This window comes from Pyxicephalus adspersus, chromosome 9, assembly GCF_032062135.1.
Source record: "Pyxicephalus adspersus chromosome 9, UCB_Pads_2.0, whole genome shotgun sequence".
Taxonomy (NCBI): domain Eukaryota; kingdom Metazoa; phylum Chordata; class Amphibia; order Anura; family Pyxicephalidae; genus Pyxicephalus; species Pyxicephalus adspersus.
The window spans coordinates 19,217,187-19,236,774 of NC_092866.1; the positions used below are offsets into that span (position 1 = coordinate 19,217,187).

General features: G+C 37.2%; 1 protein-coding gene across 2 annotated transcripts in view; it reads right to left on the reverse strand.

Annotated features, from left to right (window-relative positions):
• Positions 1-277: 277 nt before the first annotated feature.
• Positions 278-19,588, reverse strand: part of LOC140338585 (5-hydroxytryptamine receptor 3A-like) — a 25,291-nt gene continuing 5,980 nt past the window's right edge. Inside the window, exons 3-11 of one of the 2 annotated variants that reach the window (XM_072422844.1) lie at positions 16,160-16,280; positions 12,609-12,760; positions 11,693-11,737; positions 11,034-11,143; positions 8,885-9,057; positions 6,135-6,295; positions 4,100-4,307; positions 2,185-2,388; positions 278-1,000 (exon numbers count right to left, since the gene is read on the reverse strand). In XM_072422844.1, coding sequence (XP_072278945.1) covers positions 720-1,000; positions 2,185-2,388; positions 4,100-4,307; positions 6,135-6,295; positions 8,885-9,057; positions 11,034-11,143; positions 11,693-11,737; positions 12,609-12,760; positions 16,160-16,253 — 1,428 coding nt within the window. In that variant the 5' untranslated portion in view covers positions 16,254-16,280 and the 3' untranslated portion in view covers positions 278-719. The remainder of the gene's footprint in view (positions 1,001-2,184; positions 2,389-4,099; positions 4,308-6,134; positions 6,296-8,884; positions 9,058-11,033; positions 11,144-11,692; positions 11,738-12,608; positions 12,761-16,159; positions 16,281-19,588) is intronic. The other variant, XM_072422845.1, reaches the window with a different exon arrangement.

Genomic DNA, 19,588 nt, shown 5'->3' on the forward strand with positions numbered 1-19,588 from the left:
TTATTTTCATTGGCAGAATGTATAAATCTGACCTAGTGATCCTTGGGTAGCACAATTGCTAATTATATAAATATATATTTCCAGGCCTATCGTTCTTTCTTTTGATGACATCATGGGATAGAATGGCAATCGTGCTTATTTTAGCACTGTGATCTCCTTCCAAATTCCTGGCCACATTTGCACCCAGTAAAGTTGTTCATAACATGGCACGTATTATATGAATTTGTGAATATATACTCAATATAAACCAGCTTATAAAACTTTGTAATTTGTTAGGTTTAATGACCACAAAACATTATAGGAAGCCATGGTTTAATGAAAAATAAATTAGAAGGATTTGACAATTTTCAAAGACACTCTTATTTATGAAAAACAAAGATTCATGAATAGATTGAGGTCTATTTATTGAATAGAATTCCCCTTTAAATCAATTTTAAAACACTGGATGGAATGCGCCTAATTTATTAAAGGCTGGAGAAGATACACTTAAATCAGTGAAGCTGGGTGATCTGGCAAACCTGGAACGGATCTGGCCCAGGATTCAAAACATTTGATAGCAAATGACTTAGGAAAAATCCATTCCGGGTATGCTGGATCACCCAGCTTCACTGATGAAAATGTATCCTCTCCAGACTTGGAGAACTTTATTAAATCAGGTCCAATATATCCACAATAAAAGCATAAGTTAAAAACAATCTAGTTTTGTCACAAGAGTTTTGTTACGTAGCCCAGACATTTATGACCACAGCAAACATTATTATAACAATAATTAAATAGACTATTAAGACAAGCCGGTCCACCACAACTGCTGCAAAATGCCAGTCGGACTTTGCATCATTCTGGTTCTTGGAGTGAATTAGTTCTTGGTGGATCTTGAGAACTTCTACCAGAAGCCTTTTCAGCAGTTTCACCTCTAAGGGGACGTTTGTTTCTTTTTGTACATCCCGCTTCTTCATCTCTATAGCCTTGCTTGGTTCAGGTTTCTTCTCATAGGTTGTCCCTACAAAAGAGAAATATAGACTGTATAAAACTGAGCCTGTTTTCTTCTAGAACTAACAAAGCTATACAATAATATACACATACAACAGAAGGAAAACATACATTTTATGCCATATTACATATATAGGTTGTTGTATATATCTTGCACAAAACAGAAGGTCACATCCCACACGTGATATCAATATGCTGTGCCATTCATTCTGAAGAATGGTTCTTCTCCAGTGCTGCAAAAATAGTGCTAGTCCTTATGCAGGAGCCACATTGGTTTGCTCTATCATATATTTGGAGGTGCAAAGTATTAGAGGGATTTGGGCATTGGTGTTTAAGGTAATAGTTGAAGTTACGTAAGTTTTTATAACCCCATTCCCAGCTTTAGCCATGCTTAATTTGGGAAATAGAGTGTTCTCCTCCTGAATATCACACTATCGTAACCTTTTTGCTGTGTGCAACCAAACTGGCATCAATCTGACGTTCCATATCTTTACGACACTGTAGATAGGATTAATTCACAGCCTAGGTAGTAGATCCAGTTTAGAATTGTGGTTCACTCCAGGGGCAAACAGATAATTGTACTTTTGTGTGTAAGTAGAGTTATCCTTTACATTATATGAATAGCCATTGGGGGAGGGGGTTCCCTGTCGAATAGACACAACGGGAAATAAGAGGTAATCTTTCCAAAGTGAGGGAAATCCATTTGTATCAGGAACAAGCATCTCTATAGGAAGAGTGCTTTAAAAAGATACCAAATTAAAACCTGGATCTGATTAAATGGTTTTTAACCTAACCTCCTTGCAATTCTACATATAATAGGGACTATATTATGACAGCCTCACTTGCCAGCATTGGTCTGGTAATTTCCTATAACAGGACAGGAAGAAGTAAATGGGCCTGATTTATTAAAGCTCACAAAGGCTGGAGAGGATATACTTTCATCAGTGAAGCTGGGTGATCCAGCAAACCTGAAATAGATCTGGTCCAGGATTTGAGATATTTGCTAACTAATAGAAAATGATTTTGAAGAAATCCATTCCAGGTTTGCTTGATCACCCAGATTGACCGGTGAAAGTGTATCCTCTCCAGCCTTGGAGAGCTCTAATTAATCAGGCCCTTAAACACCTTTTGCATTATGTATGTTCCATTTTTCAGTTATGGTAACGGTTGGCATTTTGTATTCGGTGTACTTACCTTTTTCTGTGTCATTGACCATCAGCTTTTGTTTATGGGATTTCATATTAAAGAGAAGAATGCGGGCAAGATGTCTCATAATCCAGGTTTTGATCCAGTGAGGGACAGTTGGTTGAGTTTCAGACAACATTAACATATAGGAGGTAAAAATGGAACCGATTATACTGATAACCATGACAGCCAGACACACACAGCAGAAGATACCTGTACAAACAACAAAGAATTCAAATTGTATGTATTTGTTTTCTTCATGTTTTATTTCTGTTAAAACTACCTGTCACAAACCTGAGCATTTTAGCATTTCGTATCTCAGAGGTTAGCACTCAGTGCCAGATCCCCGGATCGAATCTCGGCCAGGACACTATCTGCATGGAGTTTACAACTTCTCCCCGTGTTTGTGTGGGTTTTCTCTGGGTACTCCGGTTTCCCCCCACATTCCAAAAACATGCAGTTAAGTTAATTGGCTTCCCCCCAAAATTGACCTTAGACTGTATTAACCCCACTAGCGGTAATCCCGTGTGTGACTCGGGGTGGATTTTCCATGCAAAAAGCGGTTCTCCCGAGTCGAACTCGGGGTCGCTAAAAAGATTAAAAAAAAAAACACTTACCTTGTTCCGTTGTCATCCCCCGGCGTTCTGCTGGTTCCCGCAGGTCCTGGGGACACATCTTTTCCCCTGTGACTTCAGTGCATGCGTCAGTGTGGGCTCGAGGATCGGCGGAAAATTCAAATAATTTTGTTTTGGATTCAATACATAATAGCTGTATTGAGTCTTGATATAATATATATAGAATTATAATATAAATAAATATATATATATATATATATATATATATATGCTACTGTACAGTTTTTTTTACATCTATTACTTTTTTTTTATTTTAACAGATTTTTGTGTTTTTTTATTTAAAGTTTATTATTAAATTTATTAAATATTTGACATATTTCAATGAGTTATGCCTAAAAATTATAGACCTACAATGTAAAATAAATAAATACAGACAGAATTAGAACGCTAGGGGGGTTAAAGTCATATGGTAGGGACATTAGATTGTGAGCCCCTTTGAGGCACAGCTAGTGACATCACTAATAATATGTGTAAAATGTTGGCGCTATAAATACTGTGTAATAATAATAATAATGTATAGAAGATGATTGCCTTTAGTAATAACTAAGTGTTATAGAACATGTAACGCCCAAATAAAGTCTAAATGTTTACTGTACAAGTAAAGTTTACTACTGTCCCTCCTAAGCTTCCCATTAGTCAGGAAGGTAATGATCACAGGAGTGCTTTTGGAGTTTAGTGGTAACGACCAAGTTAGACTTTGAGAATCGAATAAACCTGTATCAGGAATAGATTTAAAGGATGAAATGAGTACTATTAAGCACTTATAGTCAACATAGGTGAAGTCAATTTTGTGCTGCTCAACGTTCTCCCTGCCATAGGCTCTAACATAAGGAAGCAAAGGTTCTACTTCTACCAACAACTTAGAACAAGGCAATATAACACAGTAATAGGGAACAAAAACCTGGACCAAGACCACAGGCAAGTTTGTAACAAAACTCTGTTTGACTGCTTCACTGCAACCCCCAGAAGTACATGGGCTAGGGTAAAAGCTGCATGCTGCTCTCCCATCCCACCATATAGCATTCACCAGCAGTGCTCATTGTAAAATACCTATACCTACCGAGTAACCACATAAAAACAGACCTAAAATAAAAAACAAAAAACAAAAAGCCACCAGAAGAAAATGCTAACTGACAAAAAGTGACATTCAAAGTCTTTTCATCTTCAGGCAAGCCGCTCCTGCTCAGCATTATCTATTCTTCTCATCACATTTATTTACAGATTTTCTTAAAGAATTTACATATATGAAATCTCATTATGAGAAAGTAGATTGCAAACAGAACACATACCTAATACCGGTGGGTTGTCAGAATTGGGTAGCATGTCATTAAGGATCAGCAGAAGCACAGAGAATCCCAAAACCACTGTTATTTTAAAGCCGAGCCTCTCTCCAGTCCTCAACTCAATGAACATACTGGAAACATCCAAGATTACCATAAAGCATGCTGGGATAATTAAATTTATTATATAAACAACTGGAGCTCGTTTAATGGTGATCTACAAAGAGAATGAAACACAAAGTATACATATTACAAGAAAATATGAATATTTGCCTACCAAAGATAATCAGTTCTTATATATTTCTTATTAATGTCTGATGACGATGATCTAATTTGATGACTATCATTTTTGCTTTTCTTTTTTTGCCCTCTCTCTTAAGTTACAATCCTTCTGCCAAAAAAGCTGGTGTATGGAAGTTATCATAGTTTAGGATATAATTACTCCAGTTCCCAAAGGTAAATTAATCCAAATTAATACATTGGTGGTGTTAGTTGAACATGAAAACCGGTAACATTGTTACTGGGGGAAGCATAACATACCAATAGCTTTAGTAAACTATACTTCTGCTACGAGATTGGGGGGTGGAAAGGGATCCCATTGGGAAGACTGTTGAGGCAACTAAAACATAGACAACTTGTGTTCATGTAAAGAAGACACAAGACAATCACTGTATTATCAACCTAACCTATGAACCTATACCCCTGTTACACTTAAAATTAGGAAGGGCTGATATCAATTGTATAAAATGGGCCTTGCCAGTCACAGATCCCCTTTGTTTAGCTGCCTCTGTAGTATATATTTTTTTCCCCCTAAGTGCTTCTAATCATCCATAACTACAGTTCACCATGTATGTCTAAGACAATCTTCCTTAGCCTGTAGTGTCCACTACGGCTAGTTGTTTATAATTCTACAAAAAAAATTAGAAGAAGGTTTCATTAGGGTTAGAGAGTAAATGTTCAATTATACATTCCACCAGATAAAGACCAACCATAGGCTCAACACCTCTGCGTAATGTCGCTCCCTTGTGCCTGCTTTAACATGGCACCTGTACAAATCTCCTTCGACTAATGCCCCATTGACCAGCCAGCTTTGTAATACAAGCAACGTGCAAGGTTTCTTCACTTTTGTCCTGATCTATGAAAGCTCTTCAAGTCTGAAGTATGTAGACTATCATGAGAGAACTTGGGTTATCCAACAAACCTGGAATGGATTTCTTAAAAATAATTTGAAACTAGTTGGCAAATATTTTCAGTTCCGTACCAGATACATTCAAGGATTCCTGGAGGATTCACCACATTCATGGAGAGCTTTAATAAATCAGGCCCCAATACTTAAGTCCCAACAACATTGGTAACAATGCTAACTTGAAAGGTCAGAGAAATAAAAGACTCTCTGGGAGGATTAGTTTATCATGCAGCAATAGCTGATGTTGGTAATACAAGGTACAGTATATAAATCCATTTGGTTTAAAAAAAAACAGGGCAATAAATAACACCAATCTAAACCCAAACTTAATTACTTACCCAAAACAACCAATCGTGAAGCATGCTTTATTCAAAAGATGAACAACTTTTGCTCTTTTTGCCTTTGTTTTACTGTTTGCAATCCTCCCTATAATAAATGTAATCAATTCAGACAAACCTTAGGCAAACTTAAGTTGCCTGAAGATGAAAACTTCTGTCTGGCAAACTTACTTTTTGTTCCAATGCACGAAGGAAGCGTGGGGCTGAGGGTGACAACCTATCCAACTGCAACAATGATGAGTTACCTGGCCGGAAGAGTTTACAATGTGCGCACCAGTCTGATTCTTGGAGATACTCAGAAACATAACATTGTGCAGAGGGCAGTAACCCAAAGCAAACAGCAAGGTACTATATTCAGATCAGTGAAAAATCAATTCTGATCTGTTCATAAATCATATTATATTCATAGATCCATATTCCTGATTTCAAACCTGCAAACCAATAAAGGATTTTGCAAATTGAAACTTTACATTTGAAGTTTAATTCCAAACAAAAAAAAAACTTTAGAAGAATGTTGTACCTGGTATTGAACTTCACTGTAACCTACACCTTCACTTGTAAAATTTCCATTTTCCACAGTGATGCTCACCAAGGTCCAGTCTCCTTTACTGACGAAGATATCCTTTGAGTTTTTGTCAACTTGGCTGGAATTGGTTTTGGCTAACATGATAAGGTCAGCAACTGCATTCAAACAGAGCACACAACAATTATAAGGAATATTATCAAGTTTAATAATTTTATGCTGATTGCACATTGGTCAGGCATACTGCAGGTGGATCAAGGTGTAACTAACTGAACCCCCAAACTTTCAATTGTTTAAAAAGAGTTCCCAGGATAATAAAAAAAGATGTCCAGACAAATGTCCCCTTTTCAGCTCATAATAAAAGTTTTATAGACAGTTTGATCTACAAAATAAGAACCACAACCACAAAAATGCAAAACTGCTAGCTGCTCAGATCTGGCCAATTGTCCACATTTTTGGAAAGACTGTATATGACACAATTTCTAGCTTATTTATGGTCTGCCCTCAGCTTTAGCTAATTTTGAGAAGTGATCACAGCATTAGTCTCCAATTTGCTTCAGAGATCTGCTAAGACCCTGAACAGGAGTTAGGTTGGTGAAGAGCAGAGTAGTGCTCCCTCCTGCTCATGGATTTGGATCTTCTAGGGGACAATTTTTCACTCTGGCCAAACATGTCTGTGAAATGAAAAGAAGAGGGGGAACCTGCTTACATGAATTAATGAAGTGCTACACATACTGGTACTATTTGCTGAATAAAATGAAATATATTAGTAGTTGTAAGAAAATATATTCCTGTTTCCCTTATCCCTTTTCTTGAAAGTCAGTATCTCTACTAAGTCTCTATTAGCTTAATAATCACGCAGATCTTAAGTAACAAAATATTTATTAACACAGAACACAGAATTAATCAACAATTATTCCAGTTAAGCTAAACAATGATCATATATAGACAAAGTAAAATGATACGTTACGCAAAGAGTCCGTCCTCTGTACCCTGTACCTTTGGAAGAGAAAAGAGAGAGATTTGGGGCAGTTGCCCCTTTTTATACACCTCCAGGACCCCCGTCCACATCCAGTCACACCCATACATCCACCCCTTACTCAGGTGTCCTCCCTCTTCTGGAAACACCCTGCTCTCAGGTGTCCGCTGATATTCTCCAGTAGGTGGTGCTGCTGTATTGAGGGCAAGTCCTTTGAGTTGGTCCTGGCTTTCTTGAGGTCATCCTTCATTGATGTTTATACACAGGCCAGGATATTCCTGCTCACAGAGGTGTTATCTCAACCTCCCACTGTTCCCAGAGGCTTTTTCAGAGTCAACCCCCAACAGATTCCACCAACAGCCAGTTTGCATATGAGTGCTAATTTCATGCCACCCATGTTGCGCATTCCAACAGTAGTATAAATATACAGGTAAGTCCCTGGGTTAAGGACATCCAACATACAGACGACTACTAGATATGAACGGGGCTTACCTGCTCGCTGTGTGCAGGATGGAGGCTATGAGGGCGGAGGGGCGGTTTGCATGGCTTGCAGAAGAAATCTTTTGCTAAAAACAGCTGAGACTGAGACTTCTGCAAGCTCTTGTAACTTTTTAAAGACCAAGACAAACTCTTTAGCTGTTTCAAAGCACAGCTGGCTCCAGAAGTTAATGAATGTCTAGGCTACATAAAATTATCTTTTTTCTTTTTGCTTTGGATGTTTTACAGTAACTGACACCATGCTCCTAATATTATGTTGAGACAAACATATGTCCTAATTGCATGTATTAAAATAATGTACCTGTTCTGACTTACATACAAATTCAACTTAAGAACAAACCTACAGTTCCCATCTCGTATGTAACCCGGGGACTACCTGTATAATAAATCTTTTGCTGGCATCAGATAATGCAATTTTTATGTGTATGAGAATTTTAAAGCTTAAGGGTGCATAGACCCCATATATCTGCCAGAAACAAGTCAAATTTATTTAAGGAGAATGTATAGTGGTTTTACATATTATTTTTCTATAAAACGGTGAGGACAATTAAAAAAATGAAATATTGCATTTTAGTATTTAGTATTCTCTGTTTTAATTAACAGGTAAAGCAGTAAGACTGTTTCAACATTTTCCTAACTTATTTATATACCTAATTTTTTTTTAAAAAAAGGTGTGTAGTCTAGAGAGCTCAATAGTTTAAGCTCTATACACCCGGAGGGAGAATAACCTAGAGGATTATTCATTACTTACTCATTGGGATTTCTGTATCCAAAATTCAAGAGTAAGAAAAAGAGCAAGAGAAAGAGCCTGAAAAAATGCTTCTGTTGTGCTCCACAGTTCTCTGTGATTTCTTCCTCATAGGTTCATTTATGAAATGTTTATTTGTATAGCAAACATTGTATTTTAATTATATAAAGATATAAAACAAAAGTTAAACCTCTTCAAGGCTGGGGAGGGTACACGTTAATCAGTGAAGCTGGGTGATCCAGCAAACCAGGAATGTATCTGGTCCAGGATTGAAAACATTTGCCAACAAATAGCTAATTACTTTTAAGAAATCTATTACAGGTTTGCTGGATCACCCAGCTTCACCAATGAAAGTGTATCCTCTCTAGCCTTGGAGAGCTTAAATAAATCAGGCCCAATGTGTATCTATTATTATGCTTCGTGCACTAAAGCAGTAAACCATACCCTTTTTTAACATTTCAGAAAGCATTGTGTCTATGTAAATTAATCCGAAAAGTTTATTTACTAATAAAATAAATTTACCTGAGTGAATGTAGGGCCCAAAGGTCAAACTGCAGGTTTGTTCATCAAAGGGGAACTTGAAGATGTTTAGATTGCAGGAACTAACGATCCGTAATGGTTTAGCATTAATAATTTTTCCTTTATGTGTAACAGTAAAGTATGGAATTACAGGAATATTATTGTCAGATTCTGTCCTACAAAGGATGGTAAATTTAGAATGAATTAAAAGTATTTTAAATAGGATAGAACAATACAATATAGTACATACAATTGGAACACTGTGGTTGCTTAGTGCTGGTATTCTTATTATTTGAACATTTAAAGTGATTAAATTGCTGAAATAAAGACAATAAAATGTGTGCCCTCTGTTAAAAAAACTATTTACTCACCTCTCTTGTTGTCAATGTCCCCATAGACACCGTGGCCCTGATTTAATAAAGCTTTCCAAGGCTGGAGAAAATACACTTTCATCGGTGATCCTGGGTGATCCAGCAAACCTGGAATAGATCTGGTCCAGGTTTGAAAACATTTGCTAACAAATAGCAAATGACTTTTAAGAAATGCATTCCAGGTTTGCTGGATCACCCAGGTTCACTGATGAAAATGTGTCTTCTCCAGCCTATGAGAACTTTAATAAATCAGGTCCCCATGTTCTTCAAAGACTTTACAAAAATCACCATGTTCTGTGGGTATATGAACTTCTGGCATAATAAAGCAAGCATACTTCAATTAGAAATATACATTTAATGTGTTACATCAGCAAATTCATGTTTACCTGCTTTTAACATAATTCTGTTAAAGTGTAATACAACCCGTTTAAAAGATTCTACAGCACCCTAAAGAAAATGCCTAAAGATAGGAAATTTGTATTGATTGGCCTATAAAGTCCCATACCGTGATTTTTTGATTCACAAAGTGTTTGATGTTTTGTCGGGGATGTGGCCTGGAATTATTAGATAGGTTGGATATTACTTGTTTAAAAAATTATATAAGAACCATATCAAAGGCAAAAACAAGCAACTGAATGTTACACATGAATTTTGTAACAGTATTGTGTATAGGTAATCAGACATTAAATCAGAATCAAAACATTGCCTAGTGTGAATCTTCCAAGTCCATGTGTTTTATTGGGAGTAATTGATTCCCACCAGAGATTGTCTGAGGGAATGGACCTGATTTATTAAAACTTTCCAAGGCTGGAGAGGATACACTTTTCTCAGTAAAGCTGGGTGATCAAGCAAACCGGGAATGGATTTTGTAAAAGGCATGTGCTATTTCTTAACAAATGTTGGTATATTACCTATTCCACAACTAGAGGAAAAAAGTCAGTAGATTGCCATATCCCTCCCTAGTAATGCAAAACAAAAACAGAAATGGAATTGCTGGCAATGATTGATAGTATTTAGAAGTATATAGAAAACCTTATTTCAACAATTATTTTTTTCAAATAAAATTCTTAACGTTACACAAAACACATGATTAAAATTATCAACAAAAATTAAATTAAACAACAAATCTTAGATGGACAAAGAACTGCTGTCTGAGCAATGTCAAAAATCTCTAACGCGTTTCACGGATTCAGGGAATAGATAGCAGTCTGGTACCAAAAAGGCCTTGCTTTATTCCAGCAAAAACCACAGTGTACAGCAACATATAATAATTACAGGTGTGCTTGCTATCACTTCATGGGCCTGATTAATTGAAGTTCTCCAAGGCTGGAGAGGATGCACTTTTATCAGTGAAGCTGGGTGATCTAGCAAACCTGAAACGGATTTCTTAAAAGTCATTTGGTATTAGCTCGCAAATGTTTTTAATCCTGGACCAGATCTATTCCAAGTACACTGGATCACTCAACCTAACTAATGAATGTGTATCCTCTCCAGTCTTGGAGAGCTTTATTAAATCAGGCCCATCGGGCACAGCATCAGGATTCATGCATGTAAAGGACCTTTTCATACAATTTGGCCCATGGCTATGGATTTAACCCTTCTGTCCATTGATTGGGATGCAGTTGATTGGAAACCGCCTGAACCTAATGCTGCTGACGATACAATAAACACACAATGGGATCAGATCTCTCCCTTGCTATGTACATTACAAGAACTTGTTTCAATAACAAAAACTTGTTGGTTAGGTTTATGTTATTCTTAATATTTTTTATATTACTTACATTTCATAAACGTAGAGGTCAGGTAACCAAAAATTACTGTCAGAAATCAAAATCTGCTCAATTCCACAATAGTCAGCTGGGTCCCAAGATATAAACTCATTTTCCCAAGCCTGTAGATGATAAATTCATCATCATTTTATAATTAGTGGTGATTAATATATGAAATAAAAATGATACTCGCTTAATTTGTAAGTTAATTTTAAAGCCCCTGAACATGATATTGTCACCAAAGGTGGTGGTTAGGGTGCTGATTGGAAAAACAAGTCCCCTTTGATTATTTTTAAAGCATTAGCATTGCATAGTAAACGAAACTGAAGCCTGGGCCAACCTTTTTGAGTTAGTTGCAAAGCCCGTGAATGTAGCATTGTCATCAAGTAGAAAAAATCAATAAAAATGGTTTATATATTTTACTTTAATTCTTTTTTTTATTTTTTTTTAATCATGACATCTTCCAATTGGTCCTGCTGACCCCTCTTAGCAATTTTGCTGACAAAGCTATGTTCAGGGGCTTTGTATTTACTTACAAAGCCAACAGGCAAGCTTACAGATAAATATACCATAAAAAGATTGTACAGAATTTTATGGCTTATATTTTTCTTATTAGTTGTTTGATGTCAGCAGTGCTGGATGTACCAGCGATATGAACTGTTTCTTCTTACCATATTGAACCAGATGTATGTGATCATTGTTTGTAAGGCTGTGTCCTAAAAGAAAAGTTAATTTATATAAATTATTCTTTGTATAAACATCACTGAAAAGACAGCATTATAATCTGACTGTATGTTCTCTCTTAGATTTACCAAAATAATGTAGTATGAAGGCCTATTTTAGAAATCAATTCAATTTCAGTATCCGTTTGGGTAGATCCTTGCACTGCATAGATGTTTGAAGATCCAACACTCATGGAGCACATTACAATCTGACTATACAGTACAATTACCTCTATGTTTAACAAAGCTGTGCAAAATACGGACCTACCTAATCCAAATTATCCAAACTGGCAAATACTCTTCCATTCAGGCAGGCTCTTCAACTACATATTTTTTGGTAGATCTAAGGAAGATTGTACATCTTGTAACGTGTGACAAGTGTTAGGGAATTGTACGATAATATTATAAAACATATGGCCGCCATCTCTTCAAAGATTTTAAGGAGAAAAAAAAAGAAACTCCTTGGACACTCCAGTGGCTCCCTTTAGAGAGTTGGCCCTCACTAGTAAACTCTTTCTAACTGTCCTTTAAACCAATAACTAGTTTGCAATACAGTTAAAAAAGGCATATTGTAAAATAAAAAAAAATACACACTGGCTGAAAAAAGTGTCCTCAGTTTTACTAAATTGTGTCCAATGGAATCTCAGATGTATTGCATGGAGTCCTCTTCTTTCGGACATCTGATATAGCCCTCTTATTTAATACCCACAGTCCCTTACCTATTAGTTTCTTGCCACATCACTGCATTACCCCACTGATCATATTTGGATTATTACTAAAACATGGTGTTACTGCAGTGAGGTTACATTTTACCATCAAGCTATGATGTGATACAAAGAGAATAAATTGGATAAGAAAGTCTTACCAAGCTGACAACAGTATACAGAGACAAGTCAATGTAGACAATACTTGGAGTTGACCAGTTCTTCACTGGCCTCACATCAGAACCTGGAATATTTTTAAAAGTCTGCACCACATCAATAAAACTGCACGATGAGTTGCTGCAGTGACATGCACCTACAATGACACATACAAAATCCATATGTAAATTAGACAAAGAGAAAACTTCATATTCTAACTTCAGTTTAGGACGCAGTCAACTTTAAGCTGTTTTTGAGTTATATCATGAGACAGGAATTCCAATATCTTGCCAGGCTTTCCAGCTTTGTAAGTTAGCTATACACCTGGTTTGTCTCATAGTACCAAGACCTCTATATCAGTGGTTGCCAACCAGTGGTGCACAGAAAATTTGTATATTATTTGCAATTTTTATGTTTTATTATTAAAAAAACAAAAATAATATTCCAATAAATTCTTTTATTCTGAATGACAATTTTCACAATTTTTGCACTAAACTCACAAACTGTACTAGAGATGGAAAAACAAGGGAACCGCAGCGTGACGTCAGTGTAGCCTTAAGTTTTGTGAGGCAAACGTTGCCGAGCCGTACGGTACTGTTTCAACCACAACCGTGGGCTGATCCATGAATCAGAGCCTTCACAGTCTTTGTCAGGCACCATTAGGAAGATCAGTATTTTACAAATGTATTTATCTTTTTTAAAAAACTCTAATTATTGGTCCATAGGATTTAAAATTATGAATTTGGTGGTCTGTGAGGTCTGAAAGGTTGGCGACTATATTCATAAGTAGCTAACCTCTTTTGTTGTGATATACATATGTGTAAATTATGAACCAATACAGTGACCAATACAGTAAATGAAAGAAATAACACAACAACTAGACCATGTTGAAAAAAAAAAGTCAAGAAAAGTCCCAAAATATGTTTATATGTGTCAGTTGAACCCACCTTCACCTCAAGCCCCATGCTGAGCAAGCAATGCTTACCCCATATTAGTACACTGCCAGTATTATCTTTTTGTTCCATCTTTCCTTTCCCATTACATAAGCTTATCCTTTGTAAGACTTTCATTTGCTAATCTCATGCATGCCCATCAGTCGAAAACGGTTCAGCCAATTTATTTTGTTATCTTCATAGTTATATATATGAATACATTGCTGATGGAAGATTTGATGGCCACCATCCATAGCACAGAGGAGAAAATTTCTACTACATGGTTCTAGGGGGGGGGGGGGGGGCATTTTCTAAAAGTATCTTGCCTAAGAACCTGGTTACCCTATGTACTTTTACATGCCCTGGAACCCCCTTTTTCTTTTTGGGCTTTATCACCACTTGTGCTACACATAACTCCTTTAGCTACTACCCCTCCTACCCATTCCACCCCTCTCCCTTGTACCCCTCCTTCCTGCTGTTCCTCCCTTTGTGAAGTGTACCCCTATCTCTGTTACACACCCTGGTTTATGTTACATTTTATCCTTGTTTCCTATGTGTTACAAACCCATTAGCACTTGTTGCTTTCTTTTTTTATTTTTGCATATTATGACACTCACAGCAAGGCTGTTCATGTAAAAATATGTTGGGTATTATCACAAGATTTGCTCTTGTGGTCTTTTTTGCTTGTCTGCTCTCTCTCTCTCTCTCTATATATATATATATATATATATACTCTCATACATGCTAAAAAAACTATATTGAAATAAAATATGCTCTCACACATACAGTGTACTTTGTAAAATCATCATACGTATATGCACTGATAGTGTATAATAAAGCAAAAGTCCAGAGTTCATGTTTGCTGAAAAAAGCTCCATTGTGTAGAAAAGAAAAGTTTACTTAAAATAACAGAGTTTTTTTTATTATTTATTTAATCCCTATGATGTAAATTGGAAATTCCAAAGTACAAACAGAGATCTGCAACTGTTAACTTTCAGGGTAAACTACAAAGAACTTAACAACCTACTAGAATTTTCCTTTTTCTCAAAGCATTTGAAATGAATCCTTTAATTCCTATACATGGGCAATCTGAGTATATGTAATTGTGGGATGATTGTTGGTGCCAGAGAAAGTGGACATAGCATTAGAGACTGTTTACCTTCTGCACTTTTAATTAAACTAAAGACCACATAGGATACAATCCTGTCAGCTGGGAACCAACATATTGGGCCACAGTGGGCACTGAAACATTTGAAGAATGGAAAGAAGTTGCCTGACCTCAATTTCTGTTAAAAAACAGATGACCTGGGCAGAATTTAATATCCACTGCTTGGATGTATAGTGCTATGGTGTTTTGTTTTAAAGGCAGACTGCATATGTAGTGTAGACTGTGGTCAACGCAAGGCATACACAGGTGGCACCGGTACATATTTAAAATTATTCAATTGCATAAATAAATAAATAAAAAATCAACACTTTGCCAGCTGGATATTCATTGTTGTTCTTCCTGGACAGTTTGTACATTCTCTCTCTTATCTGAACTCCTAATAATGAACTGAACCCCTAAAATCAGCCTACTCATTGGCAATTACCCATTAAGCCTTAGGCTCCTTTCTGACAGTGTCGTACCTCATATCCAATTACCAATTGCTCCCATTTAACTGTATTGGAGTACTTGGGAATTACTTTGCACACAGTTGCAGTTGTGGCGTAGTTTCTAGAAGTGACACGTTGCTTCTGGCTATGCTGTTGCTTTTCCTCCTCTGGAAAAAGAACCTCATCACAGAACAAGGGGTTTGTTAAATGCTGCAGTTGACTGGAATACCTGTTCCTGGGCATATATAGGGGTGTCTGTTTTTTTCTCAATACTTTACAATCTGCAGCTTTTATTATAATAAAAATGGTTGCTTCTGTCATGATGGTCTTTGAGCATGCACTTTTCTACAACAAACTTGATGCTTGTGCGTCTTCATTTTGTCATCTTGTCACACGGGTTTCCAATGGACACTACAAGTGGACTTTAGTATACTGAAAACTATTATTAATATCCTGTGTTTTTTTAGTACTGACATACTGACTGTATTTATATAGTACTGACATCCACAGAGGAGCTCATAATCAATTGTCCCTACTATAAATAAATGTACCGTAATTACCACAGTCTAGGGCCAATTCTGAGGGTAAAGTAATATAACCTAAATTGAAGTTTTTGGGATGTGGGAGGAAACTGAAGCACCTATTGGGAACCCCCACCAACACACAACTCCATGCACAGGCATGGTCTACTGTTCTCACTATCAGTTAATCAACTCCAAACAAATGCCCTTTGCCAAAATCAGGGCAATGATAAGATGCTAACACTTAAAGCCAAATAATCAGTTGCATGGTAGTAAACAATCATCTCTCTAACATGAAAAAAGTTGAAAACACAAACATAATTGTTACATGTTTATGAAATGTAAAGAGGTAACCACAAAGGCAATGGACCATTTTTTTAAATTTAGTACAATAAAGTTATTTAAGTGTCCAATTAGCTAACCAATACAATACGAAGAATTGTATATGGAAGATTTTTCCACAACAGCATTGAGAAGTTTGAATTATAATGGTTATACAATACTCACAACACTGGCAAACACAACTGTAAGTAGTAATCTGACAATGATTGGAAACCGCATGCCCGCTATTATTCTTGCAATGCCCAGGAAACGCACCCATTTCACCATTACTTACGTAAGAGGATGGCTGTAAGTAAAAAGCATATTCCATAAGTAGACATTCTTAAGTTGTAGGTGGTAAATGACTATTAAAGTTCAGGGACTTCAATTGCTCCCAGTGCTCAGATGAGGGAGGGACCGAATATCACTCACTTAACAAAAGTTTGAGGAGTGGAGAAACCTGTTTAATGGTACTATACTGACCTTCTACTAACAACCATTATTCATGTATATGTGTGGATTCCTTACATTTTCTGATGTTGCGCTAGTCTTGAGCTGACGTTATCTTTATTATTTTTAAACCCATTTAACCAATGAATTTGTTCTGTTCAAATCACCTTAACCTTTGCTTGGCCCATTACTGATTCAAACATCTGACCTCACTTAAAAATTTGCTTAGTGGTCAGATTAGCACTAAAACATTGCAGGAAATGCCATCAACTAGAGTTTCTATTTAACATTTGACAATGAAAGAAAGCTGTATGTATGATGTACATGTCTACATAATGTACCCAAAATCTAAATGAGGTATGGTGGGGCTAGTTTATTAAAGCTTTCCAAGACTTAGATAGAACCCGGGTGATCCAACAAACCTGGAATGAATCTATTGCAGACTGAAAACATTTGCCAACTAAAAACAAATGATTGTTAAGACATCCATTCCAGGTTTGTTGCATTATCTGGATTCTTATATGATAGTCTATCTTCACCAGGCTTTATATTTATTAGCTTTAATAATCTAGGCCCTATATCAGAGGCTCCATGGCTCCAGGCCCTATATCATAACTCCAACCCTTCAAACCCCAACCCCAAGAATTATTTTTTTTATGGTCACACAATTACTCCTTTAGCTGTCCCCTACACTAATTTAATTCTGTTACTGGATGTCCTCAGTCTTCTAGATCAGTTGTCGCCAACCTTTTCAGACCTACTGACAACTAAGTGCATGGACTCCGGACGGACGGGAGCCATGTGTCACTCAAAGGGGAAGAAACTTCCCCCATAGTGACGTCATGATGCCAGAACCTGTCCACTCTCCCATCGCAGGCTCAGGGAGTGGTCAGGTTGTGTCCAGAGACATAAACTGCCCCCACCCTGAGCCTGCGATGCGTACAGGAGTCATGGTACACAGCTCTGGCCGTTGAGCCTTCCCAGCGGGGTCCTTCTTCTGACCCCAGTGGAGGGTGCCCGGCAAGAGCCACGGTCCACCAAAATTTTTTGACGGACCACCAGTTGGCGACTGCTGTTCTAGGTTGCCAGCCAGTAAGGACATGTCATGCACACCCTGGAAAAAGGTAAGTATATGAAATAAAAGAATACCATTTACCCTGGCTGGCCCTCCAAAGAGGTTGGCAGGTAGGGTTGCCTATTCAAGTTACGGGCTTTAACAGTAAAAAGGTGCACAGTTTTGTACATGCTATTGTGTATCACTAATTTTGTAGTGTACTCTGTCACTACAGGTCTGGTTTAATAACTTATCAACAGTCCAAAATGAGATCTGTGAAGTGTTTGGTAATGAGGCTCTTCATGCTTCTGCGCCAACCAGCTATCAAAATCATTTTAGTTAGGACATCAGTGAAGTTCACTAAAATAATACTGTAGTAATAGAATTTCCACGAAAAATGTAAAACTTTCTCAGAAAGATATATTTCACAGTGTGTCGTAGTTTCAGAATGTCACATTATTTCAGAATAAAACTAAAGGTGATAATAACGCAAAAGGCCTGAATAACCTCAGGCAAAAAATTGTACAATATATTATGTGCTTAAAATATGCTTTACCCTCTGACTTGCTTACTTCTGCTTTGTTGTTTTTTTCCATGCATACAGTAAGTTTGTAATTTAACTGATGTTAACATATTATTATATATATTATATAAAAAAAAAATATATATATAAATTTATATTATATTTTATATTTATATATGACCCTATTTAATGTACAGCACTGTGTAAAATTTTGGCCCTTTATGAATCCTGTTTAAGTATAGTAATTTTATATTTGACATCTAGAAAAGCGGTCGCCAACTGGTGGTCCACAGACCACTGGTGGTCCTGGAGAAGATTTTTGGGGATCCGCGGTTCTGGCCGATACACCCCCGAACTGGGCCAGGAGAAAAACCCGCCAAGGGGGCGCACCGGCCACAGCCACGGACCACGTCCTCCGAGCAGTTCCCAGGCTCAGGCAGGTGGGCAGGCTGTGTCTCTGCACACAACCCGCCCACTCTCCCATCACAGGCTTAGATCTGCGATGGCAGAGTGGGCGGGGTTATGGCGTTATGACATCACTATGGGGAGGCCCCCCCCCCCTTTGATTGATAACCGCATGCACGGTCAGGAGCCGGTAATTTTAATGGTCCATAACGGGACCAAAAAGGTTGGTGACCTCTGTTCTAGAAATGTTAATTTTGTCTAATGAGTACATTTGTTTTCTAATTTCTCCTAGAAAATGGCAGCAGTTCCTGGTACCTGACCTTGCCTGGGCACTACTATGCCTACACCATCAAAGCAGTATATCCCCAGTGTGAGTTAATATAAAGCAATCTTTTTACCCCAGAGGAATCCTTAAAAAAAACTGGGTTCCAGGGAACCCCTAATAAAAAAATTATTGAGAGTCGGTGGAAAGAATGCCCCTTTACAGTGATAATCAGGTAAGAATGCCAGTGTTAGCCAACCTATCACCCTAAATAGCTAAAAAGATCTCAGGTGTCATCTTACTGTCTTTGCATAATGGGGTTGAATCCAAAACTATGCATGTACCATCAGATGGGAGGTCACTCAGCAAAAGGAACCACTGAAGAAACCCTCAGGTTCTTTGATGCCAACACATCATGATGTACACCAACACAACATGAAAAAAACTGTGCTTGTTAAACTGAGGATACTGCTAAAAGTGTTAGATTTGGGTTAGATTTCATTGATGTAGCATATCAAGTTATTATAATATTTAGGACATAATGGTTTAACAATTTGCCAATTATGTTTTTTTCATGCATTAAAGAATATAGCTGCAGGAATTCCCATTCAAAAAAAATCTACATTAGAAAGGAGATTAGGATTTTACATGCACATATACAGCTCAGAAGCAAGCTTTCAGCAACCTTCTACTCACTTTTGAGCTCACTCACACAGACCGACTGCGTCTCCAAACAGAGCTCCCTCACACAGAACCCCTATCTGTGTCTCTCCAAACAGAGCTGAACTCTTGACTGAGCTCCTGGTTCTATGTTATATCCCCACCCTCAGTACTTCTTCATTAATTATCTCACAGGTGAGAGTCTTCCACCTGCTACTTCACATAGGAAAGGAATCTTGGGCAAATTATTTCACATAAAAG